Genomic DNA, 24,995 nt, shown 5'->3' with positions numbered 1-24,995 from the left:
AACATCAGCCATGATGGACAGGACATTGTTTTTAAATGTTTAATGAAAACCTACCGAAATAACAGCAATACATCCATGTTAGTCACGGACTGAGGACTTGGGGGAGCCAGAGGAAATTATTTAAGGTTATCTTCAATGAAAACATGAGGGTTACACAGACATCAGAAACTAGAAATATTGATCCAAGATAAACGGATGACCAAGTGTATGAGGGAATATGCTCTTTGAAGACAACACTCTTGCTTTGGAAACAGAAACAAAAGAAAGGAAACAAGACCCAGAGCTTTATGTCTGAATCCTTCCTCTGATACAGACTTTGGTATGTGCCAGAGAGTGGATTGCAGATCACAATTTGCAACCATCGATACATCACTTTTATTTCTGTATCTATCACTGCATGATATTTATTATTAAGATACAGTGTGGAGTAGGCACTTCTGGCTCTTCGAGCTGTGCCACTCAGCAATCACCCATTTTAACCCCAGCCTAATCACTGGACAATTTACAATGACCAATTAGCCTACCAACTGATATGTCTTTAGACTGTGAGAAAAAACCAAAATACATGGAGGAAATCCATGCAGTCACAGGGAGCGTGTACAAACTCCTTACAGGCAGCAGTGGGAAATGAACCCGGAACAGAGTAATTGCCACAAGGGAACACAGCAAATATTATATAGCACACAACATGTAATTTACATTTTTTACTTAGTCTTTTAATGTTTTTGAATGCCAGAGACACCCCACCCCACCCCTGCCCTCACCAACTCTGGTGGGATTTGCATCAGCAAAGCTTGGTCTCCACATTGATGCTGCCACTGACATGGGGGATGCAGTGACAATTAAGGATCCACAAATAGAAAAAATACGGTATATTGAATACATGGGAGCAATGAAGGAATGGTACCACATTACATACCTGTCACTACTGCAGTATGATTCTCCCCACATGAAATAAACTGTGTATTTTTTTTCTTCAAAATTTCAATGACCTTTGGCAATGAAGACTCAAAAATGAATGTGCCATGTCCTAATTGACCAAATTGTCCAAAGCCAAATGCATACACATCTTCCTCTGCAGAAAGATCAAATACAGGATATGGAGTGAAGCTGTTCACAAATGTAAAAGTAAATATTGCCAATTTAGCCTTTCATCAAACAAAATTTTAAATCAAGTTACACTGCATTAGATATTAGAGGATGTTAAATCATTCCACATATAAACTTGATTTGAAGCAGTGTGGACAATTTTTAATTATTTGTTTGTTTTATTTAGAGATACAGTGTGGTAACAAGCTCACGCTGCTGAATTGCACCCGTGCGACCAGTTAACCTACTAACCAGTATGCCTGTGAAATACAGGAGCAAACCAGAGCATGCACAGGAAACCTACACTGTCCTGGGGTGAACGTACTAAGAGCAGCAGGAATTGAACACCTATCCCTAGTGCTGTACAGCCATGTGCTGACCACTATGCTACGGTGCTGCCCCATATATTTTGCATATATTAATGACTTAGAATTGGGTACACAGGGCACAATAAAAATGGAGGTCTGATTGAACTATGAAAAATGTAGTTATGGACCTCAATAAGTTTTAAACGGATTGGTGGAAATGGGCAGATGGATATCATATGAAATATATTGCTAAGAAATGTGAAATGCTACATTTGGGGAGAATTGAGAGGTATACAAAATTATGAGGGGTATAGATAGGGTAAATGCAAACAGGCTTTTTTCACTGAGGTTAGGTGAGACTAGAACTCGGGGTCATGGATTAAAAGCAAAAGGTGAAATGCTTAAATGGGAACATGAGGGCAGCTTTCTCATTCAGAGAGTGGTGAGAGTGTGGAAAATGCTGCCAGTGGATGCAGGTTTGATTTCAATATTTAAGTGAAATTTGGTTGAGTACATGGATGGCATGGGTCTGGAGGGTTATGGTTTGGGTACTGGTCAATGGGACTAGGCAGAATAATAGTTTGCAGAGGCTAGATGGTCCAAAGGGCCTGCTTCTGTGCTGTAGTGTTCTATAACTCTGTGACTCTATTTGGTAGGAAGAATGAGAAGAGCTAATAAAAATTAGAGCTTACAATACTAAAAGAGCACAAAAACAAAAATATCTAGGGTTATATGGTTGCATTATTAAATTTAAAATATTATGCTTTATGAATACATAGATAAACAAAGTATAGGAGCTAGGACACTATCAATCTTACGAAATTATGGCTTAGCCACAGATGGGGTATTATGTCCAGTTCTGAGTATCACACTTTAAGAAAGATACAAAGGCTAAAGAAACTGCCCTGACGAGATTCCAGGGATAAGGGACTTCATTTATGTAAATATTCTAGACGTGTTGAGACTGCTTCTCTTCAAACTTCAGAGATTGCAAGGATATTTTACACAGGTACTTAAAATCACGAAGTGGAGATAGTGGGAGATAGTTGAAGGATTTGCTTATTTGCCATTCTATTTACAAAAGGAATTTTATGGAGCTTTAGTGTAGCTGAAAGAGGGAGTTGAGTAAGCTTAGAGTGGAAGAGCTGGTTTATCTAAGATACTTACATATTCCAAGACTGCTATTAAAATATCAAAAGGATAGCTAACTGGCATGAAATACACAGATACCAGGTCAAATGTTTCTATAAAGGACAACAGAGGGAGAAGAAAACAATTAATGATAGAGGACTTCACTAAGGCAAAAAGAACTGGGTTAGAAAAATCAAGGAGGCCCAAAATCAGGGAAGATGCATGGTCAGACTACCATTGTTTGGTCCTATTTGTAATCTACCCTGGGAAAATTTGTATTTATTGGCTTTGTATCTGCTTTGTTTAATGGCTATTATGCACCTATTCTGTTCAGAAGTTTGCTCTCAGCACATCAGTGTCTAATTCAAACAATTTTAAAATTTAAAATGAGACTATTGACAGGAAATCAGTCATCTATAATTCCAGTGAATATGTTATAAGCAGTCTTTTATTTGAATGTGATTGTAACAAAGTGTTGAGCTAATTGAATCATATCTAATAACTGGCAGAAAAATTGGATTACAGAAATACCAAAGTAATAAAGTAATTCAAACATCAATTTCAATTCCATGAGGAACAATTTTCACTAATTCCAATACTTCAACAAATGCACAAAGAAATGAGGATTTTAAAATGCATCTGTTTTATCGTAAAATTTAGTGAAATTTTTTTTCCCAAAAATCTTTTTCTGTTAATCAGTAGTTTCACACAAATCTAGAAAACAATTTTAAGTAAAAATTGTGACTTTTTTTAAAATCACTAACAATGTAACATTTGGATAAACTTAAATGTTGGTGCACAATTAATCTGACAGTATTTTTATCTCATTTTTCCAACACACCTGTAAGAACAATAGTGTGACCACCCCCACATGAAACTTGGATGACTTTTCCTGGTATATTATTGACGAGCTGTGGGATCCGATGATTTATTGGCTGATCAAGTGATAATCCGAGTTTTCCATTATCAGATTCTCCAAATGTATAGAGCTGCCCATCACCTGTGAAGAACCAATAATGGTGTTATGGCAGTCCAGTTACAGATGCCCCTACTATGTTAATTTTGTCACTAAGATCAGGACTATCTGCTCTGTTCCTCCTTTCTTTATTCCATTTACCTGGATAAAATTCTAATGGTGCGCCAGCTGCAAATTTCACCTTTATGTAGTTTCTCTCCTATCTCCCTTCAGGTCTTCTGTAAATTCATTCTGTCCATAAGACTACCACCTACTACCTGTATTTTATTCCCATAAAAGTACTAATTACCTTCGACTCCTGGCCATTGTGTTATATCTAATGGTTTCATCTGCTCTGGTCTGTCTCACTCTCCATTGTTAACAGCCATCTACCCAAAAATAATTAAATCTTGATGCTTCTGTTTTTGTGAACTATCACTCCATCTCTGATCTCCTTTCGTCATCAAAGTCCTTGAATGAATTTTAATCTCACAAATCTGTGCCATCTCCTTGTAAAAACCACATCGTTCACATTCTCACAGGCTGATGGCCCTTTTAAGATATTGACAAAGGTAATCTCTCTCCTCTTGTCCTTCTCTAACCATATGCAGCTTTTGACCACTTCACCCCTTTCCAGTTCTTCTCTAGGGCTGCCCAACTGGATAGGGTCAGACTCACTACTCAATTCCTGTTTTAATTAATTGTAACCAAACAATCATCAACAATGGTTTTGTTTCACATGCCCACACTCTCATCTCTACCACTCCTTTGTTTCCTCTCTTGGCAACAGCATCCACAAGCTGTCTATTTACAAATGTTTAGTAATAACACACAGCTTTAACTTGAAACCACTTCCCTTGACCCCCCATTAAATCATGATATTTTGTCCAATATCCAACACCAGATCAGCAGAAGTTCCAACTGGACACAGGCAAGATCTAAAATTTTCTTATTCTTGGCTTGTAACACCAGAAACTTAGAGTAACCAGTAATTTTTTAATTTTTTTTTTGGGAAACAGAAGATACATTTTTTAAGAATTAACACTTCACCATTCAATAGCTTTAGGAACTTAGAATTAATGTATTTCATGTGAGTCACCATACAAGGCAAATTTCTCATAGATGGAAATATAGCAGGAATAATGAGTAATGAAAAAGAATCATAAAATTATGTAGTTATTTACCAGTTATTTTCATGTATATGAACCACAGCACATGTATTCCTTTTAATGTTAAACACATTAATATATTACTTTGCACATTCAGTGCAGTTATAAAACACAGTAAGCTTAGTTTTAAGCCTTCCTTCCTATTAATACATCACTGTGAGATTATTTGTATATAATTAAAATTCTTCTACTTGTTGTCTGCTGTGTAATATAATTCCATGTATTCACATTCAATATTATAATATTATCCATACAGATCATGTCCTTACATCAGTACATTGAGGAAGTAGAAGGAAAACCAATGACAGAATGCAGAATAAAGTGCTACAATTACAGAGAAAGTGCAGTGCAGATGTAAATTGATAATAAGGTAAACTGTGAGATCAAGATTCCATCTTATACCGGAAAACAGTTCAATAATCTTATAACAGAGGAATAAAAGCTGTCCTTGAACATGATGGTACATGTTTTTCGGCTTTTGTATCTTCTGCCAGATGGGAGGGGAGGAGAAAAGAAAATGTCCAGGGTGGGTAGGGTCTTTAGTTATGTTGGCCTCTTTACCAAGACAGTAAGAAGTGTTTTATAGTGACACAAATATCCAGGCTGATCCTTATGAACAATCATGTGAGTGCATGAGAGAAAAATAAAATCTAAGTCCTATCTAAAAGTAACCTTTTTCTCAACAATTTATGCTGCTTAAGCTAAAAATTAATTTGAGTAGCTAAGTTTGAGCATTATTTTGCATTGCATGTTTGCACCTGCCCCAGCAGAGTCAATTAGGATAACAAACCAATGGAGCACTGCACATCAAAAAAAAATCACCTAAGCTAAGTTAATTTTTATCAAGGGTGTTAAAAGGTAGTACTATGGCAAGTATTTTAAGTAAAGATGCAGTTCAATCTTGATCTAACTCAATAGCAGAGTATGTAGCCTACTAATGTTCCTATGTTCTTAACTAAAGCAAACAAGTGATAATCAGCTTGTTGCCTTGCATTTTCTATCATTAATACCTGTTACAAGAGCAGAATGGTAATATCCACAGGAAACCCAGGAGACTGGCTTGCCCACATCTACTTGGTGCGGTAGACTGACACTGCTTTCAGAATCAAGGCCGATTTGTCCCTCAGAATTATCACCCCACATAAAGAGATTCCCATCCTCTAAACAAGAAAAACATCATTCAACTAAATGATTAAAACAGAAGAAAAACAAAATGCTCATGAAAAGTTATTCATCAACTTTAAATAAACTGGTTTTCCAAAACTTTAGAAAAACGATATCACACATTCAATATACAGTAATTCCACAATTGTCTCAGTTCCTTAATTGTCAGAAATAATTGAGGAAACACTGTTGCATTAACAGATTCCATTACAGCTAACTCAAAGAACGAAATTGCAAAATATGCAAAGTGTAGATTTGAAATTAATGAATAGGAAGAACCCATAGGCAGTAAAATAATCAATTTAATCTATAACATATTTAATGGAAACGATGCCTGATAAATTGTAAGAATTCAGTGATTTCTTTCTTTCTTTTTAAATCTTTTTATTAATTTTTCAAAATTACAAACTCAATAACAAAGTTGGTACAGAGATTAGAAAAATGTTCATCAACATATATAAAATGAATTTTAAGTAACACATATAAAAGACTTCCAAACTCATAATGAGATTAAACATTAAAAAAGAAATAAAAAGAAAAAATATATATAAACAAAAAAACCCAAAAGAAAAAAAAGAAAAAAAAACCCCAAGAAAAAAAAAACAAAACAGGGCTAGACCAACAGCTTATATCGAACATGTTCAGGTGATTTCTACGCAAGTACTTAAAGTCATTCCCCTTTGTCCAAAACAAAATCAATAAAGTTAATAAGGTTCATCTCCAAAAGAATGGTTTATTTGATTAGCATGCCTATAACCTTCCCAAAACCTGGGCAACCTCTATCAGTGGCACATTATAGTAATGATAAAGCACAGAGTCATTGAATTATACAGCAAAGAAAGAGACCATTTATCTCACCCACGTCCATGCAGGCCATCAAAAGCCTACCTATGCTAATCACATCTTTTAGCATGTGGTCCGTGGCTTTCTATGCTATGGTATTTCAAATTGTCATCTCAATGGTGATTAAATGGAGTGAGAGCACCAATCTCTGCCTGCCACTCAGCTAGATTTCAACCACCCTTTGAGTGAAAAAAATTATTCCTCATTTAGATTTCTTATCCCTTACCTTAAACCAAAGCCCCCTAAATATAAATAACTCTGATAAGAGAAGTTTCTCATTGTCTAATGCCGTTCCGAATTGATACCATATCTGTGAAGTAGGACGCCGTGCACAATCCTGATTTGATAGAGACAGACGTGAAGAAGCACGGAGGAAGATCTGGAGAAACTTCTGAAATGCCTGCTTCGCTGCCGCTGCTACTGTGCGATTGAGAATCTCCGGAGGAAAGGCCCCAAATCCTCAGCCTTGCGTATGGCTTGTTGCCGGGGCTGGGGTCCAAACGCTCGGCAGAGATGGTGCTCGGTGCATTGGTGTCGAGGAGCTGGTCGGAGGCTCGGAGATTTCGGACGGACGGAGTCGGACTATGGTCGAATGCTTCCAGGATGCTGCATCGGCAAGTTTGCGGCGCTGGAGGTTTACTGTCTGCGTGAGATGATGGGACTTTCGAGAGACTCTGTGATTTTACCGTGCCCATGGTCTGTTCTTATCAAATTATGGTATTGCTTTGCACCGTTGTAACTATATGTTATAATTATGTGGTTTTTGTCAGTTTTTCAGTCTTGGTTTGTCATGTGTCTCTGTGATATCATTCTGGAAAAACATTGTATCATTTCTTAATGCATGCATTACTAAACGACAATAAAAGAGGACTGCGTGTCCTCATAATCTAATCTAATCTATAAAAAAATATCTCTCACCAGTTAAGGCTGCTGAAATATTTGACCCAGCAGACAGCTGTTTAATCTTCTGTTTATCCCTGAAATACTCCACACGTTGAAATGCTGTTCTTTCTTCATTGGTGCCCAGGCCCAACTGTCCTTCACTATTGTCACCAGCAGCATATATGTTTCCTTGCTCTGGAATACACATTGACATCAATTGCATATACAAACAATCCTTGCAAATGCACCTTTAATTGTGATTACTTTGGATTACTTTGTATAAGGTCCTTGTGATAAACTATGGTTGGGAGTAGCTATTTTATATCTTAAGATTTTGCTTATATATATATATATATATAAAATCAGTGAAATTATCACCTGTTATTAACATTAAACATCGGAAACAAGTCCAATCAACAAAGAATGACACCATAGCAAGCTGGATCTCAAACAGAGAAACAGAAAAGAGGAAGGAGATAGAGAGCCTAGTGGCACAGTGTCAAGACAACAACCTCAACCTCAATGTCAGGAAAATAAATGAGCTGATATTTACTTCAGGAAGCAGGACAGAGTACATACTCCTGTCTGTATCAATATTACTGAAGTGGAGATTGTTGAGAACTTAAAGTTCCTATGTGCAAATATCACCAACAATTTGTCCAAGTCCAGCCACATAGATGCTATGAAAGAACATCAGCACCTCTGCTTCATCAGAAGGCTAAGGAAATATGTCACATCACCAATGACCCTCATCAATTTCTACAAATGCAGCATAGAAAACTTCTTATCTGGATGCATCACAGCCTGATACATAACTAACATGTCCAAGACTGCAGAAATTGCGGAGAGTTGTGAATGTCGTCCAATCTAGCACAAAAAAAAACAATATTGCCTCCATTGACTGTCTGCACTTCCTGATGCCTTGTGAAAGCAACTAACATAATCAGGGTCCATCTGCACCCCCCCCCCACCATCTTCCATCAATCTATCTGATCTGAAAATATGATTATTCCTTGATTTTCATTGGATTCAAACACTCAAAGCAGAGGTAAGTTTTCCCTATATGCAGAGTGTTAGCTACATGGAACACGCTGCCAGAGGTGGTAGAAGAAGCAGATACATAGGGACATTTAAGAGGCTCTTAGATAAGCACATGGAAGAAAGAAAAATGGAGGGCTTTATGGGAGGAAATGATTAAATTGATCTTAGAGTAAGTTAAAAAGCCAGCACAACATCCTAGGCCGAAGGGCCTGTTCTCTGCTGCACTGTTCTATGTTATAAGATATAGAAGATACAGAAAACACACATTAACATACTCAAGGACAACTTCCATCCCACTGTTATAAGGCTCCTGAACAGACCTTGCCTTGGACCTTGCATTTTCTCTGTAACTGAAACACTATATTCTGTTTTTTATTCCTTTTGTTCTACTTCTATGTAATTATCTATGGAATGATCTGTCTGGATATCATACAACAAAAGATGCACCTCAGTGCATGTGACAACAATATATCAAGAAGTGGAACAGAAGAATCAGAATTATCAGAGATACATGATGTGAAATTTGTTGTTTTCTGACAGTACAGTGCAAAGACATAAATTACAAAAATAATAGTACAAAAGAGAAAACAGAATAACAAGGCAGTGTTCATAGATCATTTAGAAATCTGATGGCAGAGGGGAAGAAGCTGTTTAAGAATAGTGTGGGTGTGGGAACAAAGAAGCAACAAAAATAAGATTCTGAAAAAAATAAATACACACTAGTATTTTTTTTTAAAAGAGAAATGTCAGGGAGAAAATAAACGTTTTATTTCACTCCAGGAGGGACTGGCAACCTTATTACCCTATAGTACAAAGCAAGGGCACAGAGACTAATTAAGGGAAGATTCCAATCAAAACAAGTGGTTCCATGGGTGACCCATAAACATAAGGATTTAATACATTAAAATAAATGACTGGTATATTTTTAACATCAATATTGGTTTACAATACAAATCTTCTAAATTTATAGCACAATGTTCATAACTATATACAGTACTTGAAAAAACAGAATCAACTGTTAATTATCATACCTGTCCAGACCAACGTATGACTTCTCCCACAGGCAGCAAGTTTCACTCTCTCTGATTTCAGCGCTAAAACAAAGCATTTATTAAAAGTGAAACGTTGTAGGTACTCTCATTTTAAATCTACAAATCATATAGTTCTTCAACCTGAAATACATAGTTAAAATATAAATATTTCCTCCCAATAGAATAATTTAATTTCTTTCACATGAACAGAGTGATTGTGCAATAAATAACTATGGAGGTCTTTCACTCACAGAATAAGAACAGTTCTTGGTTTTTCTTATAATGAAACATATATCGCCAAAGAGTATGACGTTTATTCTTAGGCAGAAACGCGGGATCCAGGTAACTTGCTTATGAGCAGAAGGTAGAAACTAGGTTCTGAAGTGATCACAGTGAATGGTGGAGGAGACTCAAAGGGCCAAACAACCTACTCTTGCTCCTTTTCCATGATACAAATGAGTGTCCATTCAAAGTACATACCTTTTACACACGTAGGTTTGTTCACAGTGTTCTTTGTTCCCAAGCCCAGCTGACCCCAGTTGTTGCTCCCAAAGACATACAACTTGCCATTTTCTGTCAAAAAAAAACAAACACCTGCTTTTACCCTTTATTCTACGTTTGTATATTTCAGATCAGTTTTTAACATTGAACATATCTTGGCATTTTTTTTCTATATTAATCATTTAGCATTCGAAAGCTAGTTATCTAATTTTTCTGTTTAGGTCCCAGAATCACTAATTCAGTTCAGTGTAAAGCCCTCAAGCAAGGCTGTAGTGGTCCAACTCTATCTGTTGCCCTAGTGTTTTTCATTCTTCTCAAAGAGTGGTGTTCAATTGAACTGCATAACTACAAGCAGCATCCCTTCCTATGTGAATAAACACTTCTCTATAAAAGGAAATGGGAAAAAAAAGATCAGGTCACCAAATTACCTAGCAACTGACCATGAGCAACAATAGCAGGCGCTAGGGAATAAAATACTCAAGCAAAATGCATTTGGGGAATTAAACACTCAATTATTTTTCTTGAAATAATACACATTTGAGATATTATGTTACGTAGGTGCCACTAAGCTAGAAATAGAGTGCAGAAGGGATTTATGAGGATGTTTCCAAGACTCGAAGAACTGAGTTATAGATAGAAGTTGAGCAGGTTGCAACCCTTTTCATTAGAGCATAGGAGACTGAGGGGTGATCTTAAAGAGGTGTATAAAATTACAAGAGCCATAGACAGGGTGAATAAGCATAGCATTTTCCCAAGGCTGGGATATCAAAGACTAAAGGACATATATTTAAAGTGAGAGGAAAGAAACTTATAGGAACCTGGGGGTGACTTTTTGGCCAGAGATTGGTCAGTATAGGAAATGAGCTGTCAAAGAAAGCAATTGAGGCAAGTACATAAACAACATTTAATAAGTATATGGACAAATACAAAGATAGGATAGGTATAGAGGGATATGGACCAAGCATAGGCAATGGAAGTCTTGGTCAGAATGGGCCTGTTGGGCCAAAGGGTCTGTTTCTTGCTCTATGGCCCTACGAATATATTTTTTCAATTAAATAAGAATTACACAAAAACTGCTCTATAAAAAAAGCCTAAAAATTAAACCATAGAAAAATGTTTTCAACTCAAACATTTTTATTTATTTCATACTTAATCAAACGTTATCAAAAAGCATTGAACGCTGAACCCTTAAAAGATATTAGGAAAGATGACAAATGGAAGACTTTCTGCATCGGGAAGTCCAAGTAGTATGGAGAATCTTAAAGATGAAAAAAAGATGAAAATCTGGAAAGCAGTTAATTCAACAGTTGACCTTCAACATCCTCAGGAAATGTATTTTTTCAATCCAACTGTAATCCTACTTTCTCTTAAAACGATTAACTTTTGTTGAGATCCCAATCCATAGACAGGAGTTCCCAGCTATTTTATTGTTCAATGATGTGAAACCGTGACAGCAGATATATATAGGCATCCGTTAGTCTCATGAGACCATAGATTTGCGTCTTGGAAAGTTTCCCAGGGTGCAGGCCTGGCCAAGGTTGTATGGAAGATCAGCAGTTGCCCATGCTGCAAGTCTCCCCTCTCCACGCCACTGATGTTGTCCAAGGGAAGGGCATTAGGACCCATACAGCTTGGCACCGGTGTCATCACAGAGCAATGTGTGGTTAAGTGCCTTGCTCAAGGACACACATGCTGCCTCAGCTAAGGCTCGAACTAGCGACCTTCAAATCACTAGACGAACGCCTTAACCACTTGGCCACACACCAACACAACAGCAGACTATCTGGTAATTATATCACAGGCAGGTCCAAATCTGTCCTTATCTGGCATCCATGTTCTCCAAGTTCAAGCAAGTATATTAAGTCAACCGGAAATTGAAGTCCAACCAATTTATCAATCACTTTGTCTCTTAAGTTGCCAGGAATCCATCTACTTTCTTTGCTGCTAGCTAACATCAGCTAGTTCACCATACCATTATGTAACATAGGTGCTGAGGCTCAGGTTCCAGCATTAGTTCCCACCCACTGCTTTCAGTAGAACACTGAGAAGTGATGGAATTTACAACTGCATCTCAGAAATTAATTGTTTTACAGCAAACATTAGAAATATAAAAGGGTGGTGCAACTGTCACAGAGAGACATTTTGTTCTAAAGTTAGAAATTAGGTATTAAACCTCCTAATGGAAATCTGAGACATGAGACATCGTTGTGATGGAAGTCTAGGAGCTAGGAACAAAGTAGGGTGACAAATGTTTTTCTACTGTATTTGACCAAAAAAGAAATTATCGCATTCAATTACTTCTACAATTATGTAAACTCACATCATAAATAGTTAGCAAGGGGACTTGTGTGTAGTAAAACAGAATTATTGAGATCAAGTTCCAGGATGGATGCAGAAAGCATCATGTATTTTATACACCACCACCAACTATACTTTGGCAATTTGTCAAGCTGATAAAGGTATCTGAAAATACCATCCCACATAGCTACTTTAAAAAGCTCGCAGTGCTTTTTTTAAACTAAGTTAATTAAGTAATAAATGCTGTACTTTGTTTCAATAACCATTTTCTGTTGCTTGATATTAAAAGCTCAAGGCAAAAGAAAAGCTTTGTATGTAGAGGAAAAATAAATCCACAGAACTAACAATTTACCTGTTATGAGTGCAGTGTGTTCATCCCCACAACTGATTGCAACAGCTTTGTCATTTTTCAGCCAGAATTTGCTAGGCACATTGTCTGAGAATTTGCTTTTACCAAATGTAAAAACAGCTCCTGAATCTGAAATAAAAATAAATTAGATTTTAAAGGAACTATTGAACCAACAGCTCATGTTTATGCCAACTAAATTATAAACTAAATTCTCAGATGCTCTACAGTTGTCTAATATTAATTAAACAAATCCAGTGTGGATACAGGGTAATCTATATTTTAATATTTTATCTAAATATGTTAATAATAAAAAATAAATCACACTTGCCTCCACAACATTTTTCTGTTTCTTCCTTACTCTTCTATTTTTTGAACAACTACTAAAGTCACAAAAAATGAATGTTTCATTTACTGGTTTTCCATTTATATGCTAAATTCTACACAAACCTAAGGCTCTCAGTTAGTCAGGGTCGACCATGAATGTTGCATTCCAGCTGTCGATACATAAGCCAGGGCAGTACAATGCGGAGAGTAAGTTGTTGCCAATGCAGCAGGCTCACCCTCTCCATGCAACAGATGAATCCAAAGGAACGGCGAAGACGGATACAGTCTGGCACCAGCAACATTGCCGGGGTGTTGAATTCAATGTATGACTGCCTTAGGGACTCCAGTTCCAGATTTTTCCTCGGGGTTTACTCCCAAAGCCTTCCCCATGAGCAGGTGTAGCCACAAGGCAGTGGAGGTTTGAAATCAGAGCTTTCCTTCTCCTAGATAAGCTACCAACCACGGCGAATAAGCCCCATCTGTCCAAAGCAACTGGTTTTAAGGTGCCAGTGCCCACCTTTGTTTCTTTCTCCTGTCAGACGCAGTTCTGCTGGGCCTCGGAGCTAAATCACACATAAAGGCCAGGAGCTGGACTTGGTTGTCAGAGGCTATTTGAGACTATTTAATAGGTAATGGAAGCTTATTCCCACTACCTCCTCTGGCTATGACAACCTTAAGGAACCTTCAAACCAAAGTATGCAATAACAAAAATTATCATTCATGAATAGTGAAACTGATCAGTGGCTATATAATCATTGTGCACTGCACAGCAATTTGCTTTATTGAATATTCTATCTGTGTTGAAGTTTATGATCATTTAGAATTTATTATGTACATCATAATACTTAAAGGAAGCGAATGCATCCAGTATTCTGACTTGCAGAGCAATGTGAGTGTCTTGGTATGTAATTCACAAATGGCAAACTAGTAGGTTCAAAGTAAATTTTATTATCAAAGGATATATATGTCACCATATACAACCCTGAGATTCACTTTCCTGTGGGCATACTCAGCAAATCTATAGAATAGTAACAATAACAGAATAAATTAAAGATCAACTAGAGTGCAAGAAGACAACAAACTGTGCAGATGCAAATATGAATAAATAGTAATAAATAAGGAAAACATTAGATAACACAAGATAAAGAGTCCTTAAAGCAAGATCATTGTTTGTGGGAACCTCAATGGACGGGCAAGTGAATGTAGTTACCCCTTTGTTCAACAGCCTGATGGTTGAGGGGTAGTAACCTTTCTTGAACCTGGTGGTGCATATCCTGAAGCTTTTGTACCTTCTACTTGATGGCAGCAGCAAGAAAAGAGCATGGCCTTGGTGGTGAGGATCTCTGATGATGGATGCTGCTTTCCTATTACAGCATTTTATGTAGATGTACATTGAGTAAGAGGTTATTGTTATGACACCACTCAGCCTAATTTGCAATTTCCCTCCTGTATGCTGATTCATTACCTTTTGACTTAGCCCACAACAGTGGTGTCATCAGCTGTGGTTAGCCACACAGTCATAGGTGTAAAGTGAGAAGAACAGGGAGCTAAGCACACAGCCCTGAAGTACACCTGTGCTGATGGAGATCGTGGAAGAAATGTTATTGCCAATCTGAATTGACTGAGGTGCACAAGAGATGAAATCCAGATTCCAGTTGCCCAAGGCAGTACTGAGGCCAAGATCTTGGAGCTTATTGATTAGTTTTGAGGAGATGATGGTATTAAATGCTGAGCTGTAATCGATAAAGAGCATCCTGATGTGTGTATCTTTGCTATCCAAATGTTCCAGGGTTATGTGAAGAGGCAATGAGATGGCATCTGCTGTAGACCTGTTGCTCCAGTAGGCAAATTAGAGCGGATCCAAGTTGCCTCTCAACCAGGAGCTGATATGTTTCATCACCAGCCTCTCAAAACACTTCATCACTGTGGATGTAAGTATAAATGGGTAATAATCATTGAGATAGGTCACCACGCTCTTCTTGGGCACTGGTATAATTGAAGCCTGCTTGAAGCAAATGGGTACCACACACTACCAAAGCAAGAGGTTAACGATCTCAGTGAATGCACCAGCCAGTTAGTCAGCACAGGTCTTTAGTACATGGCCAGGTGCCCTTTCCAATGATTCTTTTGGATTCACCCTCCTGAAAGCAGTCCACACGTCAGCTGCAGATACTGAGATCAAAGGATCATCGGGAGATGTGGGAGCTCGCAATGATTCCTCCATGTTCTGATGGTCCAAGCGAGCAAAGAAGGCATTGAGCTCATCTGGAAGCAAAACCCTGCTGCCTCGCATGTCACTTGATTTAACTTTGTAGGAAGTGATAGCATTCAATCCCTGCCACAGCTGTCAGGCATCCTTCATTGATTCAAGTTTGGCCCAAAAGCTCCACTTTGCCCACGAGATGGCTTTCCAGAGATTATACCTGCACCTCTTGTAGCCTTCTTGGTCTCAATACCTGAATGTCTCTGATCTGGCACTCAGCAGATTTCGGATCTCATGATTCATCCAGGGCTTCTGATTAGGAAACACTCTGAATGAATTAGTGGGGCCACACTCATCTACAGCCGACTTAATACAGAAAACAATTAAGAAATCTTAAGTAACATTATTGTTTATTGCCAGAGAAATTGAATACACATTCAAAGATTATGCTTCCTTTTGAGCACAACATTTAAGATGACATTTTACTGCATTATGAGTCAAGTTCTGCAGTAATAGAAATCTAGATTCAAAAAAGCCTCTGAATCAAGACCACTATGTCAAATAAAATGAAGTCCCACAGAACAATCAAAACAAAAACTTGTGCTGAAATCAACACTTATTCCTAATGGTTAAAGACAGGCAGGTCCAAGGAATCCTGAAATGTGCAAATTTCTGTGCATCACCTGTTGATTGCACATCAACAATAGTTTATTAGATCAGAGCATTTTGGAAATACATTGTAAAAGTGTTAATTCACAGAACCCTTTGTGTCTCCACTCTGATGATCCTCGACATACTTTTGCAGCAGTCTTGCTGGTTAGTAAAAGGGCTTTGGGATTCTATTTAGTCACACACAATTTCAGCAAATGGGGTAGGAGTGTTGTAAAAGAGATCATTTTAAAAGGTGAATGAGCAGCATTCTGTCATGGCACCATTCTCTTCACTATCCTTAATGATGATGAGAATGGAATATATGTATTCAACATACAAGTTGTATAAAATATGGTACAAATGAATAAATTAAAAATATTCTTCAAAGATGGCAGAGTTTGTCATTGAAACATCAGTTATAATCAATACCTGTACCCAGCTGGAAGCCCAAGAAGAGTTTATTCGCCATATACACCGGGAAAGCACTAGATCCTTTTTCATTGACCAATAGATTCAAGAGTAATAAAGAATCAAAGGATATAGGGATAATAGAGGAAAATGGAGCTGAAGTACAAGATCCACCATGATCATGATGAATGGTAGAGCAGGCTTAAGGGATCAGGCAGCCTACTCCCACTCCTACCTTATATGTTCTTCTGTACGTTCTTACATTAATGTATGCTAATATATCATGTTTCATTTCTCTCATAACAGCATCTTCAAAGTAAATAATGCTCCTGTGGTAAGGTTAATGCTTCAGGAGTTTCTGCTTAAAGGACACTCATAATTCTAATGAAAAACAATAAAATTACAAAAAAAACTGAAGACAAAAATAAATCATATACAATACCAACCAAAAGCTGTATAATAGCTATTTGGTTTTAATTAAGCTATATTTTCTTTTAAAAAAACACTATCTCAGTACATTAATACCCACTTTGCAAACAGTTAATAAGTCAAATTTATCCAAGCTGAATTTTCACCTAATTGGTTAAATGAGGAAACACTTACAGTGCAGATAAAAAAAATTGTTAATGTCACTGCCAGATGCCTTCAATTCATTTCAAGTATCTCAGTTAAGCATTAACTCCCACATCTGGCTGCCGCACACAGCTCTATGAGCCTCTAATATTATCTATTCTATTCCAAGACTTTTCTTGGAAACTACAAAATAAAACCTGATTGTTTCTACTGCAATCCATCTTCCTTAATTTCTTTTTCTTGAATCCAACATTACAGATGAGCTGCCATGGACTTTAACACCAAAGCAGATCAGCTACTTCCCCCCTTCCTTCAGCACAGCCAATATAGATCAGTACAACTGTATACATATTTGACAGAAAGACAACACTGAATTGAAAAATAAAACTTTATAAGCTAACAGTAAACAGACATGTAGCTCTCAAGTTGCTAAAATTTGGGGTAATTAACTCTTTAGTGATTTTTGGGTAAAAGGTTAAAACAATAAAAATATATGAAAGGAGGAAGTAATTTCATAAGTATTTAGTATTAAGGATGACAGAACAAATATCACTGCTCCTATGTATAAGAGTTCTTGGATTCCAGTGTGAGCAAAAATGCAAACTCATCTTGTAGCTTGGCATCAATTAGCTGCAACTTATCAGGGTTAAGAAGGGAAGAGTGGAGTTACCAAGATGCCTTGTACCTGGAGGTGGCTGCACACCACAAGAGGTCTTCCGATTTCATCAATGATAAGGGACAACAAATATGACTGCAAACAATGCAAGTACAAACCAAAGGGCTAAGATGCAGGGGTCTCTGTCTTTGTAATTGTCCGATGAGTTTGATATTCTCTTACTTGTTTGGATGAGAGTGAGGATCTGATGGACAGGAAAAAGGAGCTTCTGCACAGACTATATGAGGAACTAGACACCAAATTAAGATGCAGATCGTTAAAGGGAATAAATTCTGGATTTCTAACTGAGCCTATGGTATTCAGTACAGGACAAATAAAATTGGAGAAATGAATGCATATCTCAAAGGTGCGTGGAATGAAAATGGGTTCAAGGCAAACTGGCGACAGGCTTGGTGAAAGTAAGAATTAAATCTTTAGGTTAGACTCTCTCTTATTGGAACCGCACACTGGATTGACGCTGCATTACAGCGGCACTTTTTTTTGGCTAAATCGAATTAAAATGTGCTAACTTACAGAATGCAGGCACAGTTCAGGGCTATATATTCGTATAAAATTGCTCATTCGCCAAAAATCAACAGGCTCCCTTTTAACCCGACAGCCGATCCGCCAACATGGAAATCGGGACGTGACAGCCCAACGCACGCGCACGGCCAGCCTCAGCGACACCTACTGGAGCAAAAGGGCAGGGCAGCTCTATTTCAAGCAGTCACATTCTGCTAATCACCATCAGCATGTGCAGGATTGGGACAGATCTAACTGCCACCCATCAATAAGAGATAATTAAATCTTATTGTAATGACATACTTTGAGACACCCATAAAACCCTTTGCTGCAGTCAAAGAACAGTGGTAACTATATCACGTCCATTTAGGAGAGCGCCAACGACATCATCAAGAATAATCAGCATCCTTTGGTGTTACTGCTACGTATCTTCTGTCCAGCATCAGGGTAAAAACCAAATGGTCAGCCAATTATGCCGCGTGGAAAGGGAAGGGGGACATTCTGGTCAAGAAATGACGCCAAACGTCGTCAGGAAGCAGCAAGGAGAGGGAGAGAACAAGAATCAGATGAGGCCAGGGCCGCACGACTCCAGGATCAAAGAGTCAGGACAAAAAAAGTTGAGAGAAGAAGAGACAGAGGAGGAGAGGCATACACGTCTCCAGGATCAGAGACAAACAACAAACAGCAGAAGAGATGAAGAGACGGGGGATGAAAGGGCTGCACATCTCCAGAATGACAACGAGAGGCACAGACGGAGGAGAGGACAAGAATCCGATCAGGCTAGGGCCACACGACTCCAGGATCAGAGAGAAAGAACAAATGGTAGAAGAGATGAAGAGACGAAGGATGAAAAGGCTGCGTGTCTCCAGGATGACAAAAACATGCAGTAAAGGAGGAGAGAGGAAGAGACAGGAGAAAAGGAAAGATCAACTCGAGAATATGCGGCACAGAATAATGATTGTGAGAGTTGCTGATGACGACAATACCTCCACAGAAAGAGCAAGGCAAAATGCACGACTCGCATGCCATCACATTTCTGCTGATGTTGGTTCAATGACAAAGAGTATGCCCTCACTGCCGTCCTTTCCTATCCACTGAAGAAAGTGCGCAATTCTGCTGTATGAAGGGAAAGGACAGGATAGGCAATTTGCAGCCTCTACCTAATGAACTCCTCAATTTGTACAGCAATGATGAATCTATTGCAAACAAGTTCAGGAAGAACATCAGACAATACAATTGCCTCTTCCAAATGACATCCTTTGGTGCCAAAGAAGTCATTCCAACTAGGAATCGATGGAATCCTTCTGTGATTATTCAAGACCAAATCCATCATTACATCGGTCATTTAATTCCAGACCTGACCCAGCAAGCCTTCAAATTTACTTCATGGATATTTAATGTTCATTCTGGTCACATATTTGTCTTGCTATGCGTCTTTCTTCTTTAATAAGTTGAGTTTTTCTTCTTTAATTTCCAAATCAAAGAGATAGCAAAAGCATTCAGGAAAATTTAATGTTCATTCTGGTCACATCAGACTACACGACCCTTCTCTCAAAGAGTGCCTCAACGGGTCACCCCGTTTTCTAGTAAATACTATTGATAACACATGGGTGAAATGGACTCTTAAAATACGGAAAACTATTATAAAAGAATATAAACTAGAGAGAGACATTGCAATTCTTAAATGGTGTGCATATGACTCGGATTTTACGCCGAAAAAACTGGATGCTAGATCTAAGGACAGGACAGCTAAAGGAACAACAGCTATTTGCAATATAATGAAAGAAGGAACACTGTTCAGTTTTGAAATGCTCAAAGAGAAACAATTATTAGGAAAATAATACTTTTATCAATATTTACAGATGCGACAGTATGTTAATACGACGATTAAAAATGTAACCAAGGCAAGTACTTGTTGGATAGAGCTATTTAGAAAAACATATAATTCAGACAACAGTAGTAGAATAATTTCAAGCGTGTATAAGGGTTTGTCAAATCTTAAAACACATTCAACTTCATACATTAAAACAAAATGGGAGAAGGAAGGAGGGATAATCATATCTGAGGAAGAATGGATAATAATATGGAGGTATCAATGGAAGTGTACCAGTTCATAGAAATGGAGGGAGTTTGAGTGGAAAAACTTGATAAGATATTTTATTACACCCTCTCAGAAATCCCATTATGATTGTAACCTCCCTATTTGCTGGAGAAATTGTGGAAATCAAAATGCAAACCATTATCATATTTTCTGGGAATGCCCCGTTATCAAAGACTATTGGAGTGGGATACACAATGCCCTACAAGACATCTTTAAATGTGAAATACCCTTAGAAAGCAAGACCATATATTTTGGGTATATACCTCAAGAATGGTTGAAAAGAGATAAATATTTAATGAATATACTACTGGTGGCTGGTAAAAAGACCCTTACCAGGAAATGGTTATCACAGGAGAGCTCAACTTTAAATGTATGGATGGAAATTACAATGGACATTTGCAAAATGGAGGAGATAACAGCATCTGTTAATCATAAGTTGGAACAATTTGATTCATACTGGGAAAAATGGTTTAACTACATAACATCTCGTAGGCCTGATTTTATTCTCACAAGTCAATGAATATGTTGTAAAAAAAAGATCACTCTCTACTTTGTACAGTTTTCTTCTTTTGATTGTTCTTTCTTTCCTCTTCCTGCTATAAGTATACCTCAGATAAATATTATGTGGAGATTTGTGACAAATATGACTATATGATAGTATCTGAAATACATCTTATGGAAAGTTTTGTCTGATGATGTACTTCAATAAAAAATAACTTACAAAAAAAACAAATTAAAATGGTAGCAAGATACTTGATCATGGTCAATGATCATCTTTTGGCACAAAAAGCTACCGTGAAGAACAGCCGATGTCCTGAAGCTAGGATGTGTCATCTCCAACAACCACAATGATCTTCCTTGTTTCAGCTATTGGTCTAAATACCAAATTGTCTTACCCTCAATTCCTATGTAGATCAGTTTTTGCAGAGTTCCCTGATGCCACATTCAGTCAAATGCTGCCTGTATGTCATATCATATCTTACCATAGGCAATCACTTCAGTCCCTTATCTGAGATTCAGCTCTTTTGTCATACTTGGCCAAGTTATCTCAACAAAAATTTGGCTTCTTTGACAGTGTCATAAAGAAACCAACATAGATGACCCATAGATGGCTGAAAAATTGTGCTATTTTCTGATGAAGGTTTCAAATTAAAAACTCTACATGTTATATAATCTTTGAAACTATTTTTATTTCTCTCTCCTTTGAACTGGAAGTCCAGAAAAAAAATTCTGTGTGTTTCATAATTACAGTGATTTACAAGACATAGTTTGTTTAATTCAATATGTTCAAAGACATTCCTTCAAAGCCTGCATTTATCTTCATCAAAAGTCTACATTTTTGTTTGTTCATCTGCAAATTGGCAGAATGTAGCCTATCTAATTCCAGACCATAACTGTAAACATGGGACAACCAAGCCATCTATCTGCCTTCTGCCAAACTCTTACTTAAATGTCAAATCAATGGAGCATGTTTTTGAAAAGTAAGCACAGAAACTGCACGAAAAAAATGTTTTTCTGTTGAGGGCATGCCAAACCATACACCATCCATAAATTCACCAATGACACAAACGTTGCCAGCAGAATCTCAGATGGTGACGAGGAGGCATACTGGAATGAGATACATCGCCTGTTTGAGTGGGATGTGCTGACATTGGAGAGGGTACAGAGAAGGTTCACTAGAATGATTCTGGGAATGAGAGGGTTAACATATGAGGAACGTTTGTCCGCTCTTGGACTGTATTCCTTAGAGTTTAGAAGAATGAGGGGAGGCCTCATCGAAACATTCCGAATGTTGAACGGCATGGATGTGGCAAAGTTGTTTCCCATGATGGGGGAGTCTAGTACGAGAGGGCATGACTTAAGGATTGAAGGGCGCCCATTCAGAACAGAGATGCGAAGAAATTTTTTTAGCCAGAGGGTGGTGAATCTATGGAATTTGTTGCCACGGGTGGCAGTGGAGGCCAAGTCATTGGGTGTATTTAAGGCAGAGATTGATAGGTGTCTGAGTAGCCAGGGCATTAAAGGTTATGGTGAGAAGGCGGGGGAGTGAGACTAAATGAAAGAATGGATAAGCTCATGATAAAATGGTGGAGCAGACTCGATGGGCCGAATGGCTAACTTCTGCTCCTTTGTCTAATGGTCTTATGATCACAACAACAACAATGTCAGTAAGACCAAGGAATTGATTGTGGACTTTGGAAAAAGGAAGTTGAGGGAATACACACCAGTCTTCATTGAGGGGTCAGCAGTGGAAAGGGCAAGCAATTTCAAGTTCCCGGGTGCCAACATCTCTGAATATCTAACATGGGCCCAACATACTGATGGAATTACAAAGAAGGCATGTGAGCAGCTGTATTTCATCTGGAGTTTGATGAGATATGTCACATCATGAAACACTCTAGCAAATTACAGATGTACCGTGGTGAGCATTCTAACTGGTTATATCATCGTCTAGTAAGGAGTGGCCACTGCACTGGATCAGAAAAAGCTGCAGAATGTTGCAAACTCAGCCAGTTCCACCATGGGCACTAGCCTCCCCAGCATCGACATCGTCAAAAGGCAATATCTCAAAAAAGTTGGGTTCAGCATTAAGGACCCCCATCGCCTATGACATGCCCTCTTCTCATTCCTATCATTAAGGAGGAGATACAGGAACCTGAAAACATACACTCAACATTTTAGGAACAGCTCTATATACGTATGCGCTCTTCTGCACACCACAATTGGAGCATGTGGTTATTTGAGTTACTGTCGCCTTTGTCAGCTTGAACTAGTCTGTTCACTCTCCTCTGACCTCTTTCATTAACAAGCCATTTTCGCCACTCACTGGATGTTTTTTTGGTTTTCATGCCATTCTCTGCAACTTCTAGAGACTGTTGTGCATGAAAATCCCAGGAGATCAGCAGTTTCTGAGATACCTAAACCACCCTGTCTGGAACCAACAATCATTCCATGGTCAAAGTCACTTAGATCATATTTTCCCATTCTGATGTTCAGTCTGAACAACAACTGAATCTCTTGACTATACCTGCATGCTTTTATGCAATAAGTTGCTGATTAGATACATTAATGAGCAGGTGTGCAGATGTACCTAATCAGGTGGCCACTAAATGTCTATATTTTATTGTAATTGATAGTTTTTGTTACTTATTGCACAGTACTGCTACCACAAAGCAACAAATTTCATGACATATGCCAATGATATTAAACTGATTCTGATCCAAATACATCACATCCATTGATTCTCCCTATCTATAGTAGTTACTACATCCTCAAAAAACTCTAGTAGATTAATTGAACAAGAATCCACTTTACTCAATTTACTTTACTACACTGACTCAACTCAGTTGTGTTGTTATGTATTATAATCAGTACAGACCTTAGCATTCTCTCTATAGTCTACATTAGGTTAACAGTTCAGTAGTTACCTAATTTTTTTACTCCCTCTGTCTTATGCAGTAGAATCACATTCGCTATCTCCAATCAGAAGGAACAATTCCAGAATGTGAAGAAGAAAGATTATTGAGCTGAAATATTAACTGTACAGTATCTCTCTCCATGGATGTTGCCTATCCCAATGTCAGTACTTTAAGTAACTTGTTTATTCAACTTCTGCAGCATTTTGCTTTTGATATACTGTAGGTAATTAGTGAAACAATTACGTGAGGAAAAGCCATTTTATAAAACTTCCGGTTATGAATCAGTATGGACTGACTGAGGAATAATGGATTCAAATTCAACAGTAGCCTCGAAATAACTTGCAGACAATGGGATGGATCAACTTAATTGGTCATGCATTAAGGCAGCAAACACTTGACAAGTCAAAAAGCCTTTTAAACAATGTTTTGGGGAAGGGAATTGTCAATTTTTTGGGACAAAACCTTGCATCAACACTGATGACAGGCTTTGATCCGAAATGTTGACAATTTCTTTACCGCAACACATACAGTACAGCCTGACCCATAAAGTCCCTTCAGCAGATTGCCTCTTTTTTGACTACAAGTTCCAGCATCTACGGTCCGTTGTATTTCTTTCTCTGTGATTCTACAGTAATTTGGGCATATAATTAATGGGGAGAAATAATACAGAAAATATTGGATGTTCTCAGTTCATGTGGGGGAAACAGTTAACTTCTGGTCATTGACCTACCACTCAAATTGAAGAGTGGGGCAAGAAGCAGGGTGGTAACAGTTCAATGGGTCGAATAGTAACTTTCTATGATTCCTGCAACCTCTTTTAAATTTCTCGGTCCCAATCAGATATCTCCCCAAAACCAACCCGCCGCCTCTATCAATGCTGCCCCACTGCCCCCATCAGTTCCCCAGCTGATGGTCCAGTAGATGCAACAGCGATCTCTCGACACTCGATGCTGCCGGGGCTCCCGGGCCCGAACTCATCTGCCCTCCCGGTCGCTGCCATCCGCCTCACTCACCCGGCACATCCTCAGCGTCGGGCTCGGAATCGGGCTCCAGCGCCATCTCCGCCCCCCCTACGGCCGCCTGCCGACCCGGAAGTAAACAAACCCACCTGCCCCTGGCAACGAAACTGGCGGCCGCACCGCCCTCTCGCGGGCGAGAGGATGTACTACGGCCACTGGCGTCCCCTGACGGCATCACCCGTGAGTTACGAAATCCCGAGCAACGCACCAGGTGTTGGAGGGAGTTCGTGGTGTGGGGCGGGATCAGTGGTGGTTTCCCTTAACTTTTGGTTGGCCTATTTGTTTAATTTTACGTATTTTATTAATTTATTTTCTTCCCCTTTATTCAGCCCAGTAGTTTGGAAAGGGTTATTTTGTAG

At 38.3% G+C, this 24,995-nt stretch overlaps 1 protein-coding gene across 2 annotated transcripts in view; it reads right to left on the bottom strand.

Annotated features, from left to right (window-relative positions):
* The window catches only part of rpgra (retinitis pigmentosa GTPase regulator a), a 74,756-nt gene extending 50,060 nt beyond the window's left edge, over window positions 1-24,696 (bottom strand). For both annotated transcript variants that reach the window (XM_072260480.1, XM_072260481.1), the window contains exons 1-8: window positions 24,631-24,696; window positions 12,765-12,890; window positions 10,094-10,186; window positions 9,614-9,676; window positions 7,578-7,736; window positions 5,663-5,812; window positions 3,370-3,528; window positions 920-1,075 (exon numbers count right to left, since the gene is read on the bottom strand). In XM_072260480.1, coding sequence (XP_072116581.1) covers window positions 920-1,075; window positions 3,370-3,528; window positions 5,663-5,812; window positions 7,578-7,736; window positions 9,614-9,676; window positions 10,094-10,186; window positions 12,765-12,890; window positions 24,631-24,676 — 952 coding nt within the window. In that variant the 5' untranslated portion in view covers window positions 24,677-24,696. The remainder of the gene's footprint in view (window positions 1-919; window positions 1,076-3,369; window positions 3,529-5,662; window positions 5,813-7,577; window positions 7,737-9,613; window positions 9,677-10,093; window positions 10,187-12,764; window positions 12,891-24,630) is intronic.
* Window positions 24,697-24,995: the final 299 nt, after the last annotated feature.

This window comes from Mobula birostris, chromosome 6 (assembly GCF_030028105.1).
Source record: "Mobula birostris isolate sMobBir1 chromosome 6, sMobBir1.hap1, whole genome shotgun sequence".
Classification (NCBI taxonomy): Eukaryota; Metazoa; Chordata; class Chondrichthyes; order Myliobatiformes; family Myliobatidae; genus Mobula; species Mobula birostris.
This window is presented reverse-complemented; position numbering and strand designations above follow the sequence as displayed.